At 41.1% G+C, this 16212-nt stretch overlaps 3 protein-coding genes across 3 annotated transcripts in view; 1 reads left to right on the forward strand and 2 right to left on the reverse strand.

The window, feature by feature from the left end:
• Positions 1 to 2: 2 nt before the first annotated feature.
• LOC109474967 (tubulin-specific chaperone E-like) lies at positions 3 to 9844 on the reverse strand. The gene is made up of 16 exons (XM_019775460.1): positions 9628 to 9844; positions 8982 to 9066; positions 8233 to 8436; positions 7894 to 7979; positions 7533 to 7632; positions 7058 to 7160; positions 6760 to 6836; positions 4154 to 4249; positions 3651 to 3715; positions 3433 to 3497; positions 2994 to 3146; positions 2450 to 2603; positions 1990 to 2055; positions 1494 to 1550; positions 973 to 1064; positions 3 to 613 (listed from the first exon to the last, which is right to left on the reverse strand). The coding sequence occupies exons 1-16, from the start codon at positions 9713 to 9715 to the stop codon at positions 503 to 505; spliced, it is 1602 nt and encodes a 533-aa protein (XP_019631019.1). The 5' UTR covers positions 9716 to 9844; the 3' UTR covers positions 3 to 502.
• Positions 9845 to 10478: 634 nt separating this feature from the next.
• LOC109474975 (B9 domain-containing protein 2-like) lies at positions 10479 to 13120 on the reverse strand. The gene is made up of 5 exons (XM_019775476.1): positions 12980 to 13120; positions 12309 to 12415; positions 11895 to 12020; positions 11264 to 11434; positions 10479 to 10955 (listed from the first exon to the last, which is right to left on the reverse strand). Exons 2-5 carry the CDS (start codon positions 12394 to 12396, stop codon positions 10813 to 10815), a joined length of 528 nt encoding a protein of 175 aa, XP_019631035.1. The 5' UTR covers positions 12397 to 12415; positions 12980 to 13120; the 3' UTR covers positions 10479 to 10812.
• Positions 13121 to 13221: 101 nt separating this feature from the next.
• LOC109474972 (tyrosyl-DNA phosphodiesterase 1-like) overlaps positions 13222 to 16212 on the forward strand; it is a 47555-nt gene continuing 44564 nt past the window's right edge. Inside the window, 5 exon segments of the mRNA XM_019775471.1 lie at positions 13222 to 13355; positions 14820 to 15115; positions 15118 to 15144; positions 15465 to 15656; positions 16146 to 16189. Coding sequence (XP_019631030.1) covers positions 14860 to 15115; positions 15118 to 15144; positions 15465 to 15656; positions 16146 to 16189 — 519 coding nt within the window. The 5' untranslated portion in view covers positions 13222 to 13355; positions 14820 to 14859.

The following is a 16212-nucleotide window of genomic DNA, read 5'->3' on the forward strand; positions in this document are numbered from 1 at the left end:
ATTTTTGTTGCGAAGTAAATGTTGTGCAGAAATTCGGAATAAAAAAGTTTTAAATTGATTTCAGAATGAAAGTAGCATTCACTTCCAATACAACACCTGATCATCAACAATTACATTTGTACACAAGCAATACCAGTAGTAGTAGTTCATGTACATGATAACCCAAAGACAAATACCTTTGTGTCATAAACATTTGAATGATTACAAGTCATTATAACAATTGTGGCTGGAATGCATCTACATGTACATGTATCTCAATAGTCACTAGTAGCTAAAGACCTTGCATAGCTTTGGACATTTTGTCATCAAAAGAATCTAAGCTCTAGCATACATTATTTTCATGTCAGTGCTTGATTGCCATGATTCAGACAGACAGGGCTGTAAGAATGCTCTCATTTTTTTTATCTTAAGTTAAGGTTACGACACGACAAATGTGACCAGCCCTTAAGGTATGTAATTTATGTCAGAAGTCTCCGACAGTGAGCTGGAAGAGGGTCCCAGGTCAGCTGGACTCCACCTGTACTGAGATGATGTCCCCGTTCTCTATGGAGTAGAAGGTCAGGTCTCGCATGTCGTTGTCCAGTTCAATTTCAGGATTGTCCTCCAGATCTTCCTACAGAATGGGTTTTGTTTTTTTATTAATACCTCATGTGTGTACATTATACATATACACATTGTGGAAGCCATGTTTTAACTCGTCTCAGACTAATAAGGTGTATCACATTCAAGAACGCATTATTTGTGGTCACCATTATGTCACAGACTCACAGTACATGTATTAGTAAAACTAAAATGTGAAATTTCAGTTTGTCCTGTTGGCCACAGAAATGTTGACACGGTGAAATACATAGTTTTCCAACTTAGAAAACTATTACATATAATGTTGAATTATAATGATAGTATGTTGAAATGATAATAGATATGAAGAAGCCTATTCACTATACATTACAATTGGTATAAGTCAGGAATCACCTTCCCACTGGTGTAAGACAACTTCTGATCAGTGATGTTGACCTTGACCAGTCGCTGGATCAAGATCTTCAGCTTCTGCACTGTCATGGTACCTGTGGTACATACACATTGGTACATGTGTTAGTACTAGTAGTGTACCTGTGGTACATAAGTGTCAGTAGTGTAGTACTTGTGGTACATGTACATACATGTGCCAGTCGTGTACTGTATTTGAGAATATTGTGCCTTGCAATCTCACACAAAAGGAATGCCCTCTCAGCGCTGGTCTGGTTGTAACCAGTGTCTATCAACAACCCCTGTCTGCAGCAATCACTTTTCCTCAGTCCCTTGAGTGATTGCCTAAGGTAAGTTTAAATGACCGAGTGTGTATTGTAAGTTTATTGTCTTACAATTAATAACAATGATAAGTAGTTCATGGCAAATCTTTATTGAGCTGTTTTTGTACCAAAACACTGGTTACACACACAGTACATCAGTAAGAAACATTCCTACACTTGTACATAACACAATTTATTTCATACCTGGTAGCTTCTTGTTGTAGACTTTGTCCCCCTTTGATGGACAAACTATTTTCACAGCTGCACAGAAAGTTAAGGTTCAGCGTTTCAACATGCAATGTACTACTAGTGTTCTTTATAGGATCCTAACATTTCATCCAAGAAGCATGACAAATCTTTGGGTTGGGCCACACCTATTAATAATATTATTGGTTCTTGGAATCAGTCCCTCCTAAGCATGAACATGCCTTTTATGGTGGGTAACTCCTTTTTATTTCAGTTAAAGTTTCCATTAATGAATACGATTTGTCCATATCATTCCTCAAAAATGTACCTGATTTCAGCAAAAATCATTGTTCAATAAGTACAAAATGTAAACAACCCTAAATGTTGCCCTAGCAGAGTATAACTGGTACTGCAGGAAACTGGCAATTAAGCAAGATTGTAACTGTAAGCACCCACAGACACGATGTAAACAATTTTTGTCTAAAATTCTGTAACTCGGTACAGTAAAGGATACAAATAAGAGCCTTTTTCAAAGCTGTGGTGACTGGTTCCAACTCCATCTTGTTAGGAGCCCCATACTCTGAGAATGTGAGAAAGAAATTATGGGTTATGGTGTGAAGTGCAAAGTCGCACCTCTGTAACTACATGTATATGCTCTAAGTAATTTTCTCAATTCAAGTGTATGTCAGCCTGGTATCCAGTCTACTGTGGTTGGGGCACGCTGTCTTCGGGGCTCCAAATATAATGGTTTTCCCCTGTCCAGCTCAACAGACTGCCCAGTAGGAGTGTTACGCCTCTAGGAGTTTTGCATGCCAGGAGTTGATTAGCCCCACCAGGCCCAAAAATTTTTCAATGTCCCCCCCTCCTCCCAGCCCAATTTTTTTTCAATGGTCCTCCCCTCCAGTGCACCCCCCCACTAAATATCGTACAGTCCCCTAGAAAGTAATTAATGAATTATTGGTATCAATACTGACTTGCTATGAGTTCAGCAAATCTTGGATGTGTCTGTTGGAAGTCCAGGGTAGGTTTGTTTTTGTCTGGTTCTGGGTCACCTCCTGCTTTCAGCCACACAAGCCCGTATTTCTTAATGTAGTCCAACTCAGCAGTCTCTCGCTCTTTCACAGTAACCTGCAGGATACAAGCTAGCTGTCAAAACCTTAGACCCACCTTGCTATCAATAGGTATGTAAATATGTGTGCAAATATTAAAAACATAACAATTACATTGGGAAGAAACAAAGTTTGACATACAAGATGGATATCAGAAAACAATCAAAAGGAGATGAGTTGGTGTCAACCCTATCACAAAACCCTACCAGCAATGAGATTATCAACAATTTTGAAAATACAAGTAACGTTACATACGTGTGTTTTTGCAATTTTGTAAATATGAAAGTAAAGTGGATCTTGAAAGTGGTAAAGCACGCAACAATTTCAAGTAGGAAATATTTCAATGCTTTGCCTCCATAGACAGCTTCATTTGTTGTGTGTCTAATATCATAGCCTCATCACAACCCACCTGACTCCTGTTGCAGGTCCTGAGGCCTCCTATCCTGGCGATCAGCAGCAGTCTGACGGCCATCTTGTCTGTCTCCTGGCTCAACACAGGGTTACTGCGACATTCCAACTCCTCCAGGTTCTGCAGCTTATCCAACTCATTGATGTCCCCCCACTAAGGAAATTAGACACAATTAGATAGGAGAATTCATTGAAGTATTGTTTTGCATAGGTTGACAGCAAGTGGGTGGGGGTAGACCTGACAGGCAGAACGACAGGCCAATCAGAGGGTGAACTGAATTCCTAGAAGTTGAGGATTGCATTAAGTTCAAAAGGTGCAAAGCTACAAGAGAGGTTAGGTGCTAGGTGAACAGACAAGAGATTATGAGTGAAATGATGGATGTTTCAATTGACATTACATATCAATAGAAATAAAAGTTGAAGATGTTAAACACACTTACATTTTCCAGCTTGTTCCTACTGATGGAGAGGGACTTGAGGTTGGGAAACAGGCCAGATTTCTCACCTAGAATTGAAAAAGGAGGTAAACAAAAAAAAAGTAAATTAGCATTTCTCACAAAACTCTAAATTGGGTTTCTCAAAATAACAAAAATGTTGTATTTTTGTATCATATGGTCTATGAAGGACCACAGAGTTTACCATAGAAGCAGATACAAACCAACACCCGTGTCTTTGAAGGCAATTCTGGTCAGGCCGGTGTCATTCACTATCAGGGTCTCCAGACTATTTGGACAGGAGGAAAATATATGACATGTGAGGAACTGCTATATACTGTTTACAGATGCACATAACACTGGATAGAACACATCTATGCATGAAGACATGGGAGTCAACATGACTGTGAACATTGTTGGTACACATTTTCTTACTGCAAATTGTTCTGTCCACTATTAAACTCAGAACTTATTTGTAGAAAACGAAGTATACTTATTGCAATATCCTGGATACCAACTTTTTTAGCTTTAGTTCGTCTGGCACTCTTGGTTGCTTCCCAATGTCTTAAAATAGCCTAAACAATTGGACCCATACATATTTTATCTGTATATTTCAAATGACAGACAGATAGGATATGTGTGGGTCTTTTTTGGTGGGGAAGCACCTGTATATAAAGCTGTACAGCTGAAAAGATTGTCATCCAGACTACAATTGCCACATCCTGACCTCTTCATGTCCCCGAGTTTCAGAACTTCCTCCCAGTCCTGCAGCAGGTTCCCCTCCAGGTTGAGCAGGGTCAGGGCAGGAAACTGTGTCCCTAAACTGTCATGACAAGAACATACAGTGACCAGTAAGTCAAGACCAACTCACCATCATTTCATCAGAACTGTCAGCAGACTTTAATATGCTTAAGGCCATGTTGATTTGATTATATGGATGACATCCTCCGGGAGCCCGAAAACTGATGCGCGCGTGTGAATGAAAAAAAAGTTTTGCAAAAAAAAAAGTTCTTTTCATTATGAAATCTACGTGGTCATGAGGGTTGAGCAAATGGCACAGAATAGCTGATGCCATCAACTCAAAGTTTGCTGGGATATCCCAAGCCCTTCCTGCACTTGACCTTACCTCGCTACCTACTTTTCTACCTGCCCCCCAGGAGTTACCTACCCTCCAAGTTTGGGATGTATACAAGCGACTCCTGGCGGTTAAGACAAGTAAAGCACCCGGCCCTGACAACTTTCCTCCAAAGTTACTACGCGAGTTCGCCTGCGAACTTAGCGCACCCTTCTGCCATATCCTCAACGCCTCCTTTGCAGAGGGCATTGTGCCTGCCCAGTGGAAAGAGGCAGTTGTCGTGCCCATCCCTAAATCCCAACCACCGACACTCGACCAATTAAGACCGATTTCCCTTACCTCCCAGTTTCCAAGATTGCTGAATACTTTGCATTGAAATGGATCTTAAATGACATTGACTTCGACAAACGACAGTTTGGAAGCTTGAAAGGGCGCTCAACTGTACATGCCATTGTCAGCCTGATCGACAGTCTCTGCAAGGCAACGGATAAACCCTCCACTTCCTGTTCTATCTTGGCTACGGATTTTTCCAAAGCCTTTGATAGAGTGCACCACAGCACAGTGATAACAAAGCTGATACACAAAGGACTGAGGCCTGAACTACTACCGTGGATATGCGACCTTATCACCAGAAGGCGACAAGTCGTTCGCTACCGTGGGGCTCTATCCGGATGGGAATACTTGTCGTGTGGAGTGGCACAAGGGACACTGCTCGGACCTGTACTGTTCCTAGTGTTAATCGACGATGCTTGTCATGACGCCAACAGCCCCGTGTGGAAGTACGTCGATGACATGAACTTGTTGGAGACTAGAAGTCTCAATCAGCCGTCCAGCCTACAAAATGACCTTGATGACTTAAACACCTGGTCCAAGAGAAATCACATGCTGTTAAACAGTAGTAAATGCCTTGTCATGCATGTGACCTTTTCCCGGAATCCACCACTGCTGCCACCGCTACAAATCGATGACGTGTCTCTCCCTGTTGTACCTTGTCTGAAAGTACTTGGCGTGATCCTCCAGAACAACCTTCATTGGGATAAACAGGTCAATCACATGGTGGGGAAAGCGTCTAGAAAGCTCTACTTCCTAAAACGTCTCAAAAGGTTCAACGTCTCCCACAGTGACCTCACAACCATCTACACAGGATATATTAGACCTATCCTGGAGTATGCAGCCCCTGCCTGGACCCCTGCCCTCACTAAAGCCCAGGAACGCAGCCTTGAGCGTGTTCAAAGGCGGGCTTGCCGCATCATCCTGGGAACCGCCTACACAGGATATGACAACGCACTACAACACCTCGGATTGTCATCACTTGCCGAGAGAAGAGAACTGTTGTGTGTGAAGTTCGCTAGGACACTTGTGAGGTCAGAATACAGAGATTGGCTACCTCCACAGAGATCACAAATAACTGGCCGTAGTACTAGAAACAGCGAGATGCTAGACTGTCCGAGAGCAAGAACGAATAGATACAAGAACTCGCCCATACCGTTTATGGTCCAGCTCCTCAATAACCATGGACTGAACCCCTGACTGTTGTTTTTCTAATATGTAGCACACTGTTTCTGTATCAAATGTTGTCCGGGAAATTTATAATGTATGGAACATGTATTTTTATTGGTTTGGTAATCGTACGTCTATATTGATTGCAAACTTGTAGTTTTTAATATACCAATGCTTTGTAAATTGGTCTACAATTCAGTTGTTTTTAACTGCGAAGAACCAATAAATCCATCTTGAATCTTGAATCTTGAATAGAATATGGTTTGGCGAATAATCTAGTCTTCAATTGTTCATTTCTTTACAATTTCGTCTTTTTACGTTTGATTTTGGCATTCTACGACATTGGTATAGTTTTTATCATTTTTTTTGTAACTTATGGTATATTTTTTGCTCATTTTTGCAACTGTTTTGTATGATTTACAGTATGGTTGTAAAACTTTCTTTTTTTTTTGGAAACGGCCGAAAATTCATGCGCGCGCGGATGTCATCCATATAATCAAATTAACATGGCCTAAGTCATAGAAGAAGGCTGAAATACTGACTTGGTATTAAACAATTATCATGTTTGATCCATAGTTTCAGTAAAGATTTTCATTGGTGGAGCCATCAGTTCCTCCCAGCCTGCCAGCCATCACTTAAGGTCAATCTGCAGTTACCAAATCCCCCCCTCCTGCCACTCTACTGCATGCAAATACTTATGAATACAAGCATACACGCATAAAAACATACCCAAAATGATAGCCAGAACTAGTACCCACCTATCTAACACTGTGATGCTGTTGAAACAGATGTGGAGTTCGCGAAGAGCTGGCCACATGGTAGAACACCTCAGTAACTGGTTGGAAGAGAACAAACATGTGACTGATGCTCGTCATGTTCTTGAAGTGATGATACAAGTGCAAAAAAGCTGTACTCATTGTACAGGAAGTTGTGATGTTTGGAGAACAATATGTTTTCACTTAAAGTCTGCAGGATACGTTGAATCATTGATAACTACACTTACAAATCATGATAGATATGATAAATGGAAAAGTATTAGAAGAAATGCTTTCTAACCTGTTCTGTCTGTAGTTGGACTCTGTTGTAGAAAATGGTCCTGATTGTCTGCAGTGCTGGGGACAGGCTAGCAGGGTCCTCTGGTTCCTCTAACAGATTCTCACTAACACAACAGAACAACTGGGTGAGAAACTTACAGTGCTTATGACACCAGTGAGGCCAAAATACATACATTTCCTGATTTAACCATGAGTGTTATTGAACATTGAACCATTCCACTTCCAGCTCTGGATCTAGAGCTGTAATTAGATTAAGGGTTGCGTATTCCTGCAATGACATCACAGTATCAAAGTTAACACGGCATCCAGTCTGGATTCTGGCACCGCAGCTTGCAAAAATGTTTTGTGTCTCAGATTAAATGTTTTACATCCATGAGACCAAGTTGTCATCTATCCATTCACCGTTTGGGCAATAATCAGCAATAAGCATCATAATTATCATATTTAAATATGAGGAAAACAAAGGAGAGGCTAACCTGACATGCAGTATCTCTAGGCAGTGGAACTGGGATGTGATCTTGGCAACTTCCTCCCAAGACGGGAGCAGGTTCTTGGACAAGTCAAGTTCTGTGATGTCTAAAAGAAGAGTTGACAAAGATAAAACCCTTAGGCTTGATATGACTCCCCCTAAAGGTACCATCACACTGTCCTGCTGTGTGATGCTGGTTGACTACTTCTTATGAAACCAAAAGAGCAAGTTCAAGAGTTTTTAAAATTGTTATTTTAACCCATCTACAGTAAGAGTACTGGATATGTGTAATAAATAAGTAGAATAAGTACTAGATGTTTTTCCTCCTTATACTTGACAATATTGAATGAATATAATAAGGAGCTTACGAGGTGCTGCTTTCTGGAGAATGCCATCTGGTCCGGCACCGACAATCTTGTGGTCCCTCAAGTCGACTTCGCGTAGATTTTCATGGCTGAAAAATACAAATTGTTTATTGGATACTAAGATAGAAGTCAGGGCTCTCTCCAGCACCCATCCCTCTATCCCACCATGGACTTTTGCTCTGTCCGGACACAGACACAGACACATACAAACCCACATCTCAACCACTCAAAACAAGTTAGAAGTTAAAAGGACTTTGAAAAGGAGATTTTCTTCTCCAACAGATTTTGGAGATCAAGAAGAAGCATTTAGCAAAACTGCCACATGGTTCACATGGAAAATACCTTTGTTGTTTGGACACCTTCTCAGCTCCAACCATTTCCACCATAATCTTTTTCGTTGACCTGCCCATGACATACAGGTCTTCCTCGTTGATGCCTGTGTCTCCGTCCTCCGCCATACCGTACTTATCCGTCAGGGCCTCGTAACATGTCTGCCTCACAGGGTCCACCTTCTTGGCACGGACAAACGAGCCTCCAGTGGGGTGCCTGGTGAAGTAGGGAGAAATCAACACTGCTTTGTGATTGTTTGTTTATTGTTTGAAATTGAATCAACATTGTCATCATCATAACAGTAACTAAATACAATATGCACAAGTTTTTCTTCAGCCCTAGTAGTCATTGGCCTCAATGTCACAAATTGTCTCACAGTCATTAAAATGGATATTTTCTTTTTTCGTATAACGTAGAATACTGCAGAACTTGTCGTACAGTAAGAGTACCGGGGTATCCTAACAAAAGCTTCTGTTGACCATGAAGACAGGCGGACGCTGTCCATGGTGCTGAAAGCTATTCTGTTTGTAAAGGTTTTTGCAGAATAGAAAACTTAAAGCGGGGATTCCACACAGATAAGACCTCTCTCTGAGTGTCCATTAATTTTATGTCTTTCTGCGTGGATGGCAGAGGTGTCAATCAAATTCATAGAATCATACAGAGCTAACAGAGATAGCAATACTAGATCCCCAATCCCCATTCACACCCTGTCCAACCAAACCTGTACGTTCCCATAGAAAGCCTACTGTACATTACATTACCTGGTAGTGAAGTATCTGGTGCCTTCATGTGCTCCGTCATGTTTGCCTCGGCTGGGGTCATCCCATTCCACACCAAACCACAGGCCTAGGGGTGCAGACAAATGTCAGCACAATATGATATTAATACCCACACACACGCAGGCACATACACACGCACCTGTAATACTAGACATAAGCACACACACACAAATACATTGAAACTTTATTTGCAAAAATAATGCCCGAAGGCTAATTGCTTGTACAATCAAGTATAATACTCAGTAACAGGAGACAGGTAACAATCTGTCTGGAAAAACTTCTACTTCTACTACTACATGCCGATTACACAAAGAGAACCCAGTGCGTATTTTGACTGCGAACACGAAAAAACGGCTCTTCACAACACTCCGTCCGGAGGTCCTGACCTCCTTCACGGAGTAACAAACACGCATGAATAAAGATATGTGAGGTTTGAAAGATCGCGTTTTGTGGTGTGCTATAGCCTTGTATATGGATTATAACAATGTAAGAAATAAAGAAATGGCCAGGAATGTTTTGTGTTTGAACAGCCTGGCCGTGCAACAGGGTCGTAAGCCAAAAGCCTTGTGGATAGGGAAAACTTTCTGCATCAACAAGATGCGCTCAGGTTCGTGTAACGTTTACGTACCTTTTGTGGGCGGCACCTCCCCCACATATCTCACCGTCCCGTAGTTTTCGTCACAGATAATCCTGGAACCGACGGTAATGTCTGCCATGTCCGAACGTTACTTGTACTAACACCACGGTGTACCAAACGCTAACGTCCCACAAGCAAACAGCCGTCACCACTGGAAATAGAACTTAGTAAGCGCGCTTCTCTCCTGACCCGGAAGTAAAGAGTGGAACGTACCACTCTGCTGAGGGGGTGTCAAGAGGCACGAGTTGCATGCGTGATTTCATGTGCCAGGAGTAACCATTTGCAATCCATGACTGGCTCTCTCCCTTCTTAAATATTTGGCCAAGTTCTACCATATCAACAGCCATTAAAAATAAGATTTGAGAAATTCGAATTTCACCAGAGGGTTTTCAAGTACATGTGTTTCTTTTCTTCTCATCCTCTCAAAACTCTTGATAACTATGAGATATTCTGAGCACTTTATTCATCTTCTTCATTTTGAATTGGATTTTACAATTAATTCAAGTCTTCATCTTTAATTCTATACTAGAGTTCATGAAGTATTTTCCATAACACAAAACTCTCAAACTAAAAAGCACTTGTGTCTGAAATCGAATGAGATACAAATGTACAAAGAAAAGCTCCACGTATCCAGATTTTTCCCAATTAAATCCACCCTACAGTAATGCACACAAAACAGGATTCCGAAACAAAGCAACTGAACAGCTTCCTGTACATATAGAACATTATTTACCATGTTTGCAAAATCCGGGCAGTGAAAGTGATCTGAAACCAGCTTACTCAATGAAGACCTACTCTTCCACTGGTTGTGACAGAGAAGACAGACACTATATACAGTATTTACAGATTCGTTGTATTGTACTGGGTAAATTCCCCCTAAATCTTTTTGACAAATACAAATAAACAGTTGAGTACTAGTATCCAAAATAAGATTCTTGTACAACATACTGGTTGTCTTTTTTTTCTTTAATGACAAAATAGATCTGCTCCATATTTCTTGCTAATGTACAAGCATTTAGACATGGTATAGAAATGAAATGTATGGAACAATTACTAGCGAAAGTTACAAACATGCAACATATCAACAACAAATAAGGAATGTATGCCACCAAACTTGTTCATTTTCAATAGAATATCAATCTTTGTACAGAACTAAAGGAAAAAAAAGAAGCTGTGTTAACACTCTATCCCATATTTGTCAAAGTTCCGGAGGATAATTCCCAACTGTAGCTGCACTTTTCCCATGGTGACTGTGGTCAGCTTGCATCTGTCTGCACCTGTGTAAACAACGTCTGGATTCTTCAGCTGGGGACCACCACCTGCAAGACAGGGAGCAAGGATTTCCAAACGTTCCATACACATATATACAGCAGAGAGACGTGACACAATCTATATAGTCTCTTGCAAAATTACTGTGAACTAGCTAGCTTTTTGTGGAAAACATCAAATAGCAGATGTTTTCAACTAAAAAGAGTATTTTTCTTCCGATGATTGACTTTTCAAGTTGAAAAGTGAAATCATTCTTATTTCTATTCTAAACTTGCCATGTAGTGCAATTTTACTACATGCATAGAACACTGTAGAATGTCTTTACATCTGGTTGGAGGTGGTACATGTATTTGCCTACCTATGAAGTACTGTGATATCTGCTCCCTGAGTGACCCGGCTGGTCTCCAGGTCACACACTCCAGGTTGTGCATGCCGGGTGAGGTGGGGACGTGACAGAAGCCGTAGCCGTACAGCTCATTCCTGCCGTAGGAATCCTGGTGCCACACCTGGAAATGGAGCTTGGGCCAGCCTGCATGGAATCATTTGACAGGAACAACAAAGCACTGAGTTCAGATTTCTGGGACGTATTTTGGGTTTGCATGACCTTCAGGATCTGACCTCTGAACACTACAGAATTTTTTTACCGTGAACTTAAGACACCACTAAAAAAATCCTAAATTACCGTCATCCTGCAACATGATGCCACTGTGAAAGTAAATGAATTTACAGTAAGGTCTTTTTCCCTGTTAAAGTTAGTTTACAACTTTTGGTCCAACACCAAGAAGTTCTCTCACCAAGAGCTTTTGACAAGTTACTCTGGTCTGCCTCAGTAGACTGATCCAGCCAGGCTTGTCACATGGCTTCTTTGAAGAGTGACGGGAACACTGGGTCAAAGGTATCTGGATTTCTTTGTGTTGGGTCAAAAGTTTAAACTTTAAACATGTAAAAACCAGGACAGATGAACTTTCTTGATAGTATAAGTCCTTTACCCTGTAGCCCTTTGGTGGAGAAGTGGATATCGATGGGGTGGGACCAGTTGGCACGCTCTTCATCCTGGGGGTTGTCCACCTGAGTCTGACCTTCTCTGGTTCCTGACAGAATCTTCCAGGCTCCTCCTAAAACACAAACATATCATACACATTCTTTAACTGTTTAAACTTCTACAAGGGAAGGATCTACAGTTTCTCCAAATTTATTGTCGTAACCAAAGAGATGGTCTGTCCCACTACCTAAGACGAATGGGTGGACCTTCCTGTAAGTCTGTGGTTATGAAATCTCCCCCTCTCTTCTTCCTGCCATTACACTGCATCCAAGTTCATACAGACACACAAGGCAATACAAGGGAACAATACATCTATAACACCTATATATTAAATGAGACCTGAAGTGTGTTGTCTACTCACCTGCATGTACTCCCCACTTGCAGAAAAGGCTGTGCTCAGGGAAGCCGCTCGCCCCGACAATCTGTCCTATCACATGCACCTCTGCCATTTCTACTGGGGAATGTTACCTGAAGAAATTATAATCTTATATAGTTACAAGTTACTTACAACACTGTATATTGTAAAACTCCTTCAGTCCTTGACATGACAAGACAAGGGTCAAATTAATTTAACGTTAATTATTTTATTGCTGGTAAGAAAAAAATACTCTCAAGATTTTGGCATAATTTTTTCTTAGTTGTGGACTGCCAAAACAACATGTTTTGTTCTTGCGAAAAATTTCCTGGTAAAATTTTTGACAATTTGCATGGAAATCAATAATTTGCGTGTGTATGGGAAAGGGGAGGGGGGCCCGAACAAATCACGTGGGATTTTACAACTTTGACGCATCTTATTCCATGGGACTGACACGATAGCTCAGCGATCATAGAACATATTTAACCTTGGACTCAGCGTACAAACAAGGAAATTCTCTCCAAATTATGTTGGCGAACTAACGTTTAAACTTTAATACGTAGTAAGATTTTTTAGTGCTAGGGGAAAAACATGCAGACATAAATTATTTTTGACATCATAAGATGTAACAATAACAACGCCAAGGTGCTTATAGAACAACAATGACACAAATTTACCTGTCAGCCCTTCTGCGGCAAGATTCTTCCGTCAAGGCACGCCTAAACGCCAAGCCAGAGATTGTTTTTGTTGCTAAACACTTTCAGCTGGCAAAAATTCCATCCCCATTTCTCATCGATCACTGTTGTGTATTCAACGCGCATGCGTACGAAGAGGGTGTAGTAAACTTCCTCTTGATTGGACAAAGGAATTTGAAATGACCAATCACAACAGGTTTAACTTTGAGCGGGTAGTATGACCTCCGACCCCAGGACGTACACATGTGGACCAGCTGGGAGACAAAGTGACGCGAAGAGATTGTACGTATAAAAACAGCCAGACAGACAAACAAACAAACAGACAAACAAACAAGGACAACAACAAGTCTGCACAAGCGTAAGTGGCTTTTCCTTGCAGATCGAGATAGTTAGGACATTTTCATTTTACTCTAAGGACAAGATCTTTGTAATACTTGCAAATAATACAAATAATTTTGTATTTGATGATGATGATTTGACAAATGTATAATTTGGATATCCACCATAAGGAACAGGGGTTACTGGAATGACTTTGTCACACGTACCTCCCCAGATTAAACTGAAAGCATGATTTTCTTGATGATGACAAATATATATATATATATATATGTATATAACGTTATATATATAAAAAGACATCACATGTCACCCCATTAGCCTAACCCTAATTTAGCGTAACCCTAGATTAGGGTTAGCGTAACCCTAAATTAGGGTTAGCGTAACCTAACTTAATAGTGTAACCCTAAATCAGGGTTATGGTAACACTAAATTAGGGTTAGCGTAACCCTAATTTAGAGTTACGATTGGCAGAGGGATAAGGGCAGACTGACAGAGAATGGGCAGAGGGACAGAGAATTAGCCTGGGTGCCAGACCCATAGCACACTGGACACAAAGTATCTCATTCTGCTATGGGTTTGGCACCCAGGCTAACAGCGAATGAGCTGAGGGATAAAGAATGGACAGAGGGATAGACTAGAGAAAAGGACAGAGGGACAGAGGCAGGGCAGATAGATAGAGAATTAAGGGTAAGAAAGACACTGAGATTGTGAGAAAGGGCAGAGAAACAGAACAGAGGGGTATAGGATGTTATGAGAGTAGGTGAGATGTGTATTAGGGCAGATATGTTTCAACGTACCAGAGCACTAGTGTTGTGTCATCATCATCATCATGCCTCCAGATTATGTTGTGTATAGTGTAATAATTGATTTTGGTGCCCATATGCTAATGTACAAGGCTCTTGTTTGGCCCCATCATGAAGGTGTTACCATGGAAACTTCATTACCCTCCTTCACCATGGCAGCCATGTTGTTGTCAGTCACTCAGTGGCTGCTTTGTGTACAGGAAGCTCTGATTGGCTGAAATTGCTGCTGTCCATAATACTTCTTAGCCCTTCTGTGTGCATTATTGCCAGGATGATTCTGTCAATTAGATTGCATCACCTCAAGATTTATGATGTTGCTGAATATTTCTGACTGTCAGAGCTGTTGCCTCACCTGCAACGGGGTGATGGAATCATGCTGTCATTCAGAACATATCTGCCAGATGGCGATCCTACTCTTGGGCTCCTATGGACGGACTTTCAAGAACATTCTATATACCCTTTTGTATAATTTCCTTCCCCAAAGATCTTGGCAGCTTGAGCGGGTTGAGCGCAGTGAAAAAAAAATCAATCCTAAAGTCTGCTTATATATTAGTTTGGAATTCTTGGAAGTACAAAGACATTTGGCATTAACCACTTTTGACAAAAAGTCACTGGACTATCATGTTTACATGTACATTGAGGACTTTGTTATTATGACTTCTGTCTTGTCCCATTAACAGGTATCTATACAACAAGCAAGTCTATCACGCCGATATTGTGATGTCGTGGTCATTGAGTGATTCTGATTCTGATGAATCCACCAGTCTGACTCTCCCTGGAGAAAGGAAAGATGAAGAAAGAGGTGACTGTGCTGGAGAGAGCAGCAGGACAGGACAGGGGGAGGACAATAGTGGTGGTCAGGCCGGGCCATCAGGATTAGGAGAAACAGGACGTCATGAAGGAAAACAGAAGAGAAATACTGAGAAAGACCGAAGGCCGGCGTGTAAGTATGGGAGGCAGTGTTACAGGAAGAACCCGTCCACCTTCGGGAGTACAGACATCCAGGTGTGGAACCACATGCTTCAATTTGTTTTGTTTCTATTAATTTATCTGAATACAATGTACTGTAAATCATGAACCCTTTGTGAATTTTAGTCACTGTGAAAACTGAAAATAAAACTACCATGTATGTTTCACAATTCACAGTAAATAGATTGAGGAAGCAATTTGTGGCTGGAGATTAATTTCTTCACAATTTGTCATCGTTGCCATTTATGATAGTCCACACTATTAAAGCAATGTTGATTTCTAGCTATTAATCAACCAAGTGAAGTTGCCTTGCTTGTGATTGACCTATTGTCTCTTTTCAATCCTAATGACAACAGGGGACTCGTCATCTGATGATGAAAACTCCTCCCCACCTCACAAAAAGCTCAAAACAGGGTCCCCTTCTGCTGCTTCATCGTCATCATCATCGTCAGCACAAACAGCAGACCCTGGCCCATACACCTTCTTCCTGACCAAAGTCTCTGGCATCGCTGCAAGGTTTAATCAGACTGGAGCCCTGCACATTGCAGGTTAGTTAAAAAAAACCCATGTCAGTGTGGTCTAAATTTTGTCAGAAATCTGTTAAAGCATTTTCTCATTACTTTCCTCATTAAAAATGAAACAGTCCTGAATGAGCTGCTTGAATGCCCCGGTATTTAAAAAAAAAGTTACTTTAGCTGATGGGGTCCGGTTTGGGAATGACTAGATGAATATTCATTCAGATTATTTTCTGACTGAATTCTTCATTTTGTGTATGATGTGAGGGGATCTGAGCCCAAGCACAATATTGTACCATCCAATTTTATCCTTAGTTATCACTCATCAGTGAAAGTAAACATATGAAGACTGTGACACCTAGTGCTGTTGTCCAGCTTATAGTCCAGTGGTATGATGAGTGGTTCTGTATCAATTATCTTTCTGTCATGACCAGTGGAAGAGTGGCTCAACTGTGCATTGAGTTCATTGACAGAGCTTAACTGGTTTGATAACCACATTCACGTTTGGCTTTCTCCGTACAGATATATTGGCAGCAGAGAAGGGAGAGCTGGTGGCCTCAGCTCAGGTAAGATTCACATTAAAAAAAAC

The sequence above is a fragment of the Branchiostoma belcheri genome, unplaced genomic scaffold (assembly GCF_001625305.1).
Source record: "Branchiostoma belcheri isolate BF01 breed outbred unplaced genomic scaffold, Haploidv18h27 scaffold32, whole genome shotgun sequence".
NCBI classification, from domain to species: domain Eukaryota; kingdom Metazoa; phylum Chordata; class Leptocardii; order Amphioxiformes; family Branchiostomatidae; genus Branchiostoma; species Branchiostoma belcheri.

What these genes read in the sequence shown, in the direction of transcription:
- LOC109474967 (XM_019775460.1), bottom strand. Translation starts at nt 9,715, where the DNA reads ATGGCAGACATTACCGTCGGTTCCAGGATTATCTGTGACGAAAACTAC. An exon ending in AAACTCGGGGACATGAAGAG is followed by an intron (nt 3,716 to 4,153) that starts GTCAGGATGTGG and finishes CTGTCCAAATAG; the next exon opens with TCTGGAGACCCTGATAGTGA. An exon ending in CTACAACAAGAAGCTACCAG is followed by an intron (nt 1,065 to 1,493) that starts GTATGAAATAAA and finishes TATGTACCACAG; the next exon opens with GTACCATGACAGTGCAGAAG.
- LOC109474975 (XM_019775476.1), bottom strand. Translation starts at nt 12,396, where the DNA reads ATGGCAGAGGTGCATGTGATAGGACAGATTGTCGGGGCGAGCGGCTTC. An exon ending in CAAGTGGGGAGTACATGCAG is followed by an intron (nt 12,021 to 12,308) that starts GTGAGTAGACAA and finishes TTTGTGTTTTAG; the next exon opens with GAGGAGCCTGGAAGATTCTG. An exon ending in CTCCACCAAAGGGCTACAGG is followed by an intron (nt 11,435 to 11,894) that starts GTAAAGGACTTA and finishes GATTCCATGCAG; the next exon opens with GCTGGCCCAAGCTCCATTTC.